The sequence below is a fragment of the Lolium rigidum genome, chromosome 7 (assembly GCF_022539505.1).
Source record: "Lolium rigidum isolate FL_2022 chromosome 7, APGP_CSIRO_Lrig_0.1, whole genome shotgun sequence".
Classification (NCBI taxonomy): Eukaryota; Viridiplantae; Streptophyta; class Magnoliopsida; order Poales; family Poaceae; genus Lolium; species Lolium rigidum.
The window spans coordinates 113927062-113936903 of NC_061514.1; the positions used below are offsets into that span (position 1 = coordinate 113927062).

The 9842-nt window shown below is 44.2% G+C and overlaps 1 protein-coding gene across 1 annotated transcript; it reads right to left on the reverse strand.

The window, feature by feature from the left end:
- Positions 1-2259: 2259 nt before the first annotated feature.
- On the reverse strand, positions 2260-6751 carry LOC124675783 (glycerophosphodiester phosphodiesterase GDPDL4-like). The gene is made up of 9 exons (XM_047211858.1): positions 6636-6751; positions 5821-6114; positions 5616-5731; positions 5031-5529; positions 4517-4555; positions 4143-4430; positions 3706-3845; positions 2902-3385; positions 2260-2766 (listed from the first exon to the last, which is right to left on the reverse strand). The coding sequence occupies exons 1-9, from the start codon at positions 6736-6738 to the stop codon at positions 2492-2494; spliced, it is 2238 nt and encodes a 745-aa protein (XP_047067814.1). The 5' UTR covers positions 6739-6751; the 3' UTR covers positions 2260-2491.
- Between the last annotated feature and the right edge of the window lie 3091 nt (positions 6752-9842).

The window sequence follows — 9842 nt, forward strand, 5'->3', positions numbered from 1 at the left end:
TAAAGATTTAAGAAAAAAAGATGGCATGTAGAGGGACATATTCTATGTACACACGTAAAATTGACACAAAACATGTCGGCTTTCGCTGAAGCAACGTACTTTGTGAGCATATAACACGTAAGATATACAGCAAACATTTTGTTTTGTATATTTTATGTATGTTCAAAATGCAAGCAGGTGGAACGTAATAAGCATAGAAGGAAAAAGAGAAAATATGGTCAAAATGCAAGCAGGTGGAACGTAAGAAGCATATAGAAGAAAATAGAGAAAATATGTTGAAAATGCAAAGTAGGTAGAACGCAACATAGAAGGAAAAAAAAAACAGGAAAAAGAAACCGAGAGTAAAAAAGTGATGGTCCGTTGGAGTAGATCCCTCACATTAATATCAAGATAATAAAGTGTTCTCCCCTCGTATGCACCGTTGCTAAAGTTCGTCATTTTGAAGCATCTCGTGATGATGGGATGTGATAGATTCTACGTTCACATACAACGGGTGTAAGCCATGTTGCACACGCGAAAATACTTGGGTTTGCTTGACGAGCCTAGCATGTACAGACATGGCCTCGGAACACAGGAAACCGAAAGGTTAAACACGAGTCATATGGATGATATGATCAACAACGTTTAGTCTAAAAGAATATAATCAACGGAAAAGGGACACACGTGAAGATCAGTCCAATCAGAATTTATTTTATAGCAACACCTTAAAATCAGTTCATTAGAATTGCAGACCGATCAACGAGGTCACCAAAGTGTGGACAAATGGATTCTAAATTATTTGATGGAATGTAAACATATAAATAAAGAAAAAACCGGAAAACCAAAACTAATCTCATGGTGTATATCCACCTGGTATGTATAGAACCTATTTTAAAAAGTACAAAGATTTAAGAAAAAAAGTTCGCATGTAGAGGGACATATTCTATGTACGCACGTAAAATTGACACAAAACATGTCAGCTTTTGCTGAAGCAACGTACTTTGTGAGCATATAACATGTAAGATATACACCAAACATTTTGTTTTCTATATTTTATGTATGTTCAAAATGCAAGCAGGTGGAACGTAAGAAGCATAGAAGAAAAAGAAAACAGGAAAAAGAAACGGAGAGTAAAAAGTGATGGTCCGTTGGAGTAGGCTGCGAGGCCCATGGCGGCCTAGGGGTGCAGCGGCCCGTTATCCTTCCACCGTTGGAAGCGGGCAGTGGTCGCTGCTCTGTGAGGCCAGCCTAACGCTGTGCCTGCCACATTATGGACAGCGAGGCCCAGCTTTCGCACAGGCCCCGGCAATCCACTACGCAACTTGGAACGGGCGGGCCAGCAATCGCACAACCAGGCCAGGCCCGCAGCGATACATCAACGTCCAAACACCACCTTAATGCCCCCGCTCGGGTTACAAGCTCTCGCTGCTGAGCTCGGCGAGATCGGTTGGTGGAGAGGCGTATATAAGCTGGTGGAAATCCCCTTCGCTTGGCGAGGTGGGACTAAAAGAGGTGGAGCGATAGCGCTGTGCATGCAAGCCGGTGGGGTATTTGTATGGCGGGACGTGGGCTTTGTTTTCTGCATTTGTCGCTTTGGGCTTTTGCGAGCAAGGCCAAGGATCTCGGCTGCTAGTCGTGGATTTCGTGAAGCGAAAACTGACACTGAGCATGCTGCTGAAACTTTGCCCCGACGACGGATCCGGTCGGCGCCGGCGGTCAGGATCGGCAGCGAGTAATATGGTACCTCGAACAGGTCATGCGTTTGATGCCGCCACGTAGGTGAAGCCGTGAAACACTCGTCTTTTGCAGGTCTACATCGGCATGTATGATCCGGCGCCGTGCTCAACCGATGAGATCTGAACAAAATCTACTGGCGTGGTCGACACCAGGTATAGGATTTTGTAGAAATGAGTTTCTGTCTTTCTGATAGTGCTTTCTCTTCACAACAGAGCCATCTATATTGTGGCAGACCATCGTAACTCACAGATCGTCAGCACCTTTTGATGTATCAGAACAAAATTTTAAAATACAATTCTGAAGGAAAGAAAGGCCAAATTATAGCCGAATGACTTATTTACAAGTTTAAGTACAGAGTTTGTGTGACAAAAGAACTAGAGTTTGGTAGCTCCTCCCTGACCTTGTTTAGCGGACGCACTCTAGTAATTGTCTTGTTGTCTGACTGGCTGTAACAGTTCTCAAGTGATTTTGTTTGTTGACAGTTGTAGGCCGAGGTAGGTGGAAGGCATAGAACTAATGGAGCACTTCAGAACACAAAAACAATGCCTCAGAAATTCAGATTGTGGAGAACTGCACCATCTAACACTCGGTCCAGGACAATATATTCCAACACATATGTACTCATAATCACTAGGGACAAGTGTCATAGGGACAACCCCACACCGCAAAAAATTACAGAAGAACCAATTAATCACCCAAGGAAAAAAATGAACAAAACATCGGATTAGTAGATCCGCGGTTGCTCATCTCTAGCGTGGCGTGTCGCCTCGCGATCTCAGAGCAGGACGGAGGCGCAAAGCGTTGCCAATGTGACAAGGATTGGGATAGGATTCTGCATCTTGCACGCGAAGGAAGGTGCTGGAGCTGTACTAGCATTGTTCAATCTGGCGGCAGGTAGGGGTGGCTCCGACACATCAGATTCCGTCAGAAGCGGCATCGGGGCCAATGCTGGTGGCTGCGCTGGTTTACTGATGATCTGCAGAAGATCGCCAGGACGAGCAGGGGACATGAAGGTTGGTGTTTTCTTCCCCATGTTCATGCACTTGTTCGCTGCAAAATGGAATCCACAGCGTGAGAAAATAGACTCAGAGCTGCAAGGGTTTTACGGACAATCTAGGATGCACAATGCAAAAGAACAGTTTTTTGTTTGCGAGGAAATGCAAGAGAAGCGTTAGCTGGACATACATTTGTATCTCCGTGCTGTTGCAGGGTAATCAGTAATCAGCCCATCCACTCCCATGCCCCGGACATATGCATTGATCTGTGCAGTCGGGTCTGAGAAGAAGTCGTACGGCTGAGAAACAAACTCGTTCATGAGAGTATAGGCGTAGACCGAGAGACCAGCGGCCTGCAGGGACTGGACAATATCTGTGGAGTGTGTCGTGAACTGGTGGTTCTCAGGGAAAACAGAGCCGGTTTCGACAGATACGGCATTAGCAAACGTTTTGATGTCGTCGAGGGAGGAAGATGCGACACCACTGATATCCTCATTGACCATGTAAACAAGATCGTACTTTGTTTGCTCCTTGAACTTCTCCAGAACCGAGCTGTTGGTTGACTGAATCATAACTTTCTGGGCAGTTTGGTTGTTGTAACCTGAATCGTCGAGCGCTTTGATAACTGCATCAACCATGTCAAATCCGAGCTCCTCTGCCATGAAAGCAGCATACTGCGAAATACAAATAATATGTTAATTGAAAACATGAAACTATTACTGTTGCTGGAACTCAGTACGAACTTTGTACATATTATTTGCTAGTCTTTTTTCGATATAAAGGAAGAGCTTTATTGCCTCCAGGTCTCTGTTTCAAAATGATACACACTGCTGCTTCTTTAGATGCCATGCATAAACATTGAAACATGGAATACATAAAACTAGTAATTTTACACAATTAAAGTCACACAATATTCTCATAGAAAGGAAAAAATAAGTAGTAAGAACAGGCAATATTATGAACCAAAATGCTGGTGCCAACAGGAAATACTCACCTCTACGCTAATCATGATTCCAGATAAATCCTTATCTTTAGAGAAATTCAGAAAGTCTGATAATCTCATGAAATTTCCTGCATTCATATACCTCGGATTTCTGTCCAAAGTGAAGGTGCTAAATGGGGTAGATATTTTTGCTGTAAGGATGGAAAACAATCAGTCTTGTAGCACATTCTCAATTGCAATTAAAGAATCAAACAGGCGACAACACAAAAATAATCAGTCTATCTGGCTAACAAAATGCATAAGTAGGCGATGTTTGGGTTTTGTTTCTGAAACTAAGTACGTGATGTGAGTTGATTCACAGCCAGGTGAATTAGGATCTAATAAACTAGTTTTCTTGCCTAGGATGCCAACTTTATATTGAAGCAAATGCTGAAAAATATTTTTGAAGCAGATGCTTTAATACGCAGATACATTTCAGGAAAACTTACGTTGTAGATTTTTCACGATCTCATCCCAAGTGAGGTTGAAAGTAAAGACTCCAAGCACACTCTGAATATTTTTCATTACTGCTATCTGGGACGCAAATGATGATTTTGCAACATTGGTACCATCCATTAAGTTAATGGAACCCATGCATACTGGTATGCCATCTTTGGTCACTTGAACAGGGCAATCAATGACATCTGCACCATCGTCAACTGCTTTCTGATAAGCTAGATCAGTGCAGCCTGGGTAATCTCCACTAGCACCATTGTGGGAAATAATTAGAGGTTTCCCTGCATGATAATTTTTTAAAGTGGTGGTCAGTAAGAAAACCGAACATGAGGTATGCAAGAAAATGGAACAATAGAGCTACGCATACCATGATCTGTGTTGCTTTTGTTTAAATTTGTAAAACAGCCTGCACAAACAAAATATAGAGCAAAGTGAGATGAGAAGCATAATTCATACTGCATCCAATAGATAAACTGTATGAATACAGACTAAAACACAAAAAAGATGTTTAGAACATGCATATAAAAATTTAACAGTAGCTATGTATGATTGCAAATGTTCTTTCTTTCCCTTTTGTTTTACTGAAAAACAAACTCCGGTACCACAGGAATCATATTAACTTCTTTTTTTCTAGTGGGTTGACTAGTAGTTTTGTATGCATGATTATTATTTCATCGTCTAGAATTTTAGACCTTTAGTGAATACTACTAGTACAGATGTTTCTATAGGGCTGAGAGGTTCTGTCAACACTCATATTAATTAGGTTGAGTCCAAATCCATGTTTTCTCGAAATGGAAGATAGATGACACCATCACAAGTGCATGAACTTTTCAGGGATAACCATGCATTATTGTGAAAACATGGTGGGAAGAATCACTCACCAATGGCCTCTGAAGGCGTAACCGGGAAATCAGTCAACATGCCATCAACAGAAAAGGCACCATTATCAATGAAGGAGAGAGATTCTGCTAATGGATCATAACTGTAGTTATAACTGAGCTTCAGGTCATTCGCAAAATCAGCAGCATAAACTTCGAGGCCTGCTTTATGAGCATCATCGACGATAGAAGTGTATGGTAGCAGATAATTATCTGGTGAAACAGGCCAGATAAACGTCTTTGGAACAAGTATCCCAGATGCAAACGTCTTGACTAATGTAAGATTTGCCAGCATGGAACCATAGGTCAGGTTCGTAGATGGGTCGATGGCGGTCTCATCAAGAAAGCGGTACAGGAGCTTTGTTGTGTTGCTAATCCTCCCGCTGAGGCTGGTGAGGAAGCTCGCCTCGGGCGATGAGATATAGTCAACAATAACACGCTTCGATACGGAAATGATGTATCTCCTCATGCTCATGTTGAACTGGCTGTAGAAACCGTCATGCTGCAAATGGCTCATTTTTCAGCGATTGCGCAACTTGTGCAACATAGTATTATGCTGCATGCAAATGAGATGATTATAAACTGTACCTGGACATTGAGCCACATTCCAGGAGGGTTGAACTTGGATGCCACATCTTCAACAGCAAGCAACGGAAAGAAGCTTGGATCAAACCTGAAGGTGCGAGAATAGATTGCCTGCTTCACTGCCCAACATATATATAGACCACAATATGAGTAAACCGGGCAAGTAATTCTTTGGTAATAACATTAGAACAGTATGGGTAGCACTTACAAGACACTTGCGAGAGCTCGGTGCCATTGTAGTCGACGGAGAACCATCCCGTCATCGACTCGCCGTTCACAAGGTAGCTCTTCTTACCATCAGCATAGAAATCTGCAATGTTGGTGCAGTTGTCCATCTTGATGTCCGGCAGGCAGACGCCGAGGCCATCCTTGGTGAGCCGGACATCGCAGTAGAGGACGGTATCAGGCGAGCTAGCGATCATGGCGAACTGATAGGCGAACTCGCTGGAGTCGGGGAACAGGCCTGAGAATCCGCCCTTGGCTATGATCGCCGGCGCCTTGCCTGAAAGATTTAAGCCTACTGTTAGCCTTTGAACGATCAGATCCGAACTCGTAAATGCATCACACAAACAAGAACACTCGGAGTAAACCATTTCCAATACATATTATTAGGAAGAAAGAAAGAGCGATGATTAGCGCTGCTAAGCACATTAGTAGTAGTAGTAATGTAGTGCTTGGTCTCCTCTCCAGAAGCTGCTGCCATGTCTGTTAGCTGAAAAGGGGTGCTTGCTACCACCCAAAAAAAGGTATCTTGGTCGGTCCCCATCTTCAAATCCAGCACTCTTTGAACAATACTACTCCGTGGTGAATCTTTGTGCGAAAATGAAGTAGTCCAATGTTCCAATATGGGAAGGGAAGCACAATGTAAATAAATGAGGGACAAGCTAAGCAAGCTAACGATCCAGCACAAAATGGCAGATGTTTTCTGAAAATTGCAAGCTAAACTTTCCCTCTATAAACCAAAAACTGTGATAGATTGACACAGATCAGAGCAGAGCTGGCACAGAGGCTGAAGAATGTTACCGCTAAGCGTCTTCCAGGAAGAGGCGCCCTGCGCGGCGGCCACGGCCAGATGATAGAGTAGCAGGAGGGACGCGACGGCGGAGCAGACACGTCCGCTCCCCATTGCGGCGCGCCGGAGACAAGATCACCGCGCGCCTTCACCGTCACCGCAGAGCAGCAGCGCCGGAACAGAGCACTCCAAGAACGCACCACCACCCCGCGCGGCCTCGGAGCGCAGAAAGCAAGAAGAGCTGATGAATCCTCGGGAGGAGGAGGAGGAAAGGAAATGGGCGGATGGCCGTGCTGGATTTAAGCCCGGAGAGGCCGAGAGGGAGAATGTGACGAGGATGGGGGAGGCGGTGCTGAGCTGTGCTGTGCTGTGCTGGGGAGAGGATGAATGGGGGAGGAGAATGGGCAGGGCAGGAGGTGGCAGCCGAGGGAGAGGGAGAGAAGAGAAGGTGGTGGTGGTCAAATAATGAGCGACATCTGCCTCCGGACACCGGAGTACAGCACCCCATTGATACCGCCACTGTAGGACTGTCTTGTTCTTTTAATATTTCTTAACTCGCCAGTTATTGGACCAAGTACGATCCCAGTAAGGGCTGCTCGGTTAATTATGTTTCTGCAGTACCACTGGCGCTGTGCAGTGCTGTTCATGGAGATACAGCCATGGCGGAGCTGGAGCTCGTGCGAGGCACCGACATGTCCTAGTGTGATCGTCCTTTCCCTTTTGATCGTGTACTGTAACTTTTTATACGGTAGTACTCCGGCGGTGGTAGTTCAACTGCACTGTGCATTTTTCGCCGTGATCACCGAGATGTACAGTACCGGGCACTGACACATCCCACCGGCACCGGCGCCTCGACCTGACACCCTGGTCCCCGCAGAATAATGGCGCTTCTGCAGCGTGATTACAGGCACTCACCTACTCCGACAGCGGCTGTTTGGCTTACTGGCGCGCACGTCTTCGGATTCCCGCCGATCCAAGCGAGGCGATTTGCACAAAAATAACCCAAAAGTGAAAGAAAAACACAGACTGACCCTCCGGGCAAACTATTTCACCCATCTAACCCTTTTGTGTGGCGCCCCTCCCATGGGCGCCACACATGGCAGTGTGGCGCCCGTGCCTGCGGCGCCACTCTCCCAGCCCGACGTGGCGCCCTCGACGCCGAGCCGGTGCGCTGATCCGACGTGGCAAGCATGTGTGGCGCCCCTCCCGGGCGCCACACTACTCTATATATAAAATTTCTGTCTAGAGATAACAGAATGTTGTGCTAGCTCAATTGGATGAAACCTTTGCTTCCCAATCTTAGGTCATGAGTTCAAATCTCGCATCACCTGAATTTATTTTTATTTTTAAAAATTATGCTAGACATTGTAGTATGTTTAAAACATGAAATCTAGCCTCGTACTGTTTTGTAGAGTTTTTTTTTATATAGAAAACATGCAATCCCGAACTAGAAAAATGACAAATTCTGCATCTGAAATGAAATGGAAGTTAGTCCCTGCCTCGCAATGCTCTGAACCCGTTTCTTTTAAGTCCATGCCGAACGGACAAATGCAATCGCACTTTTCAGCCCAACAACCATTGAGTTACGATGTCAACTAGATGGGTACCACAGAGTGTCACTAGTCAATTCCGTACTTGTCTATGTAATCTCTTTGAGGGTGAACAAAATCAGCACCATAATTGGACCATGGCAAACAACAGAGGCATCGTGCAGATTATGTAGCCCCAAAAAATTTAATTCCACAATTTTTCACCACTATTAACTGAATCCACATGACCATTGCATCACCCAAATATATTAAACTACTCTAATTTAATCTCTGTGATTACTCAGATGTGCATAGATTATTTTCCACATGGACTGTCCTAAGCTCCATGCGTATGTACTGACGACTAAATAGTAAATACATCAATGCTTGCTTCCTGAATTTCCAATTTTCTGTTCTTCGAAATAAGCATAGCAAGACAAGGTGTAGTAATCACACCACAAATCCATACCATTTTGTTCACCCGGAGATTGCGGATCCATTTTCCGTTGAGACTGTGGAGTCGGCTTGCCCGTCAGCGTCCTACTCACCATATCCGACATGACAATATCTTTGCACGATGCCCATTAGCGATTGATGATCAGGGGCGGACATGGCTGCACTCACCGTCTTCATAGAAGACACACGGCTTGCGGTGTCGATCAAGCACCTAAGTTGCGCCATGCCTCACACGGAAGAAGGCTCAACGGACGGACCTGCTAGGCTGCTCAATAGATCTAGCGGGAACTCCATCCCCGGAAGATCGCAACTATAAGTGAAACTATCTACACTTACTGACCACTTTGTGACCTCAGCATTCGGTACTAGCTGCACAATTTGCTCTCATTAACGCGAACTCCAGACGTACTCCTCAAGCTCCGTGCATCAAGTCTTCGAAGGAACTAAGGACTAGATGAATTTATAGCCTGCAAGAGCAAGTAAACTCATCAAAATATGGATACTATATTTTCTACATAGTACCAAGTGTGCATGAAAATCATGATAAAAATAATTTGGAGGACCATACTCATAACATGTTGATCGAACATAAAGTTGGTGACTTCATATGGGAGTAAGTGGTGGTTTCTAGGCCTGCTCAACATGAAATCACAACTGAGTGCTTGGCTAAGAAAATATACATTTCTACCATGCCACTGTTCGGTTGGGACTAAAGAGTGATCAAAACCTCATTCGACGTACGTGCGATAAAAAAATAACTAGTCACTGTCTGATCCAATTATTCAATAATAATTTCATAAGATTCAAAGGGGTGGGCATGTTATATGTCAACTAACAAGCAGATTTCACCCACCATGGTTAATTTAGACAAGGTGCTACTAACAATGGATTGGAGATAGATTTCCGAACACTATATGCTACAGATATTTAGTTATTTATTGTTGCTGATATGTAAGCGAGGTTTGTCAGCTTGCTTATGCTTGCATAAACTAAATCTCTTCTGCATGCCTGTACCTCTTGATCACCGTGGTGCTGGCTATTTTGTAGAGTATTTTATTCAGTTTGCAAGCAAGAGAAAATAAAAAAAACTCTACAAAACAGTACGAAGCTAGATTTCATGTTGTAAACATACTACAATGTCTAGCATAATTTTTAAAAATAAAAATAAATTCGGGTGATGCAGAGATTTGAACTCATGACCTGAGATTGGGAAGCAAAGGCTTCATCCAATTG

Excerpts from the sequence above, each read along its gene's own strand:
- LOC124675783 (XM_047211858.1), bottom strand. The coding sequence starts at position 6,738 with ATGGGGAGCGGACGTGTCTGCTCCGCCGTCGCGTCCCTCCTGCTACTC. Across the intron at positions 4,556-5,030 it reads TACGCCTTCAGAGGCCATTG|GCTGTTTTACAAATTTAAAC; the intron begins GTGAGTGATTCT and ends TTGTTTGTGCAG. Across the intron at positions 4,431-4,516 it reads CAAAAGCAACACAGATCATG|GGAAACCTCTAATTATTTCC; the intron begins GTATGCGTAGCT and ends ATTATCATGCAG.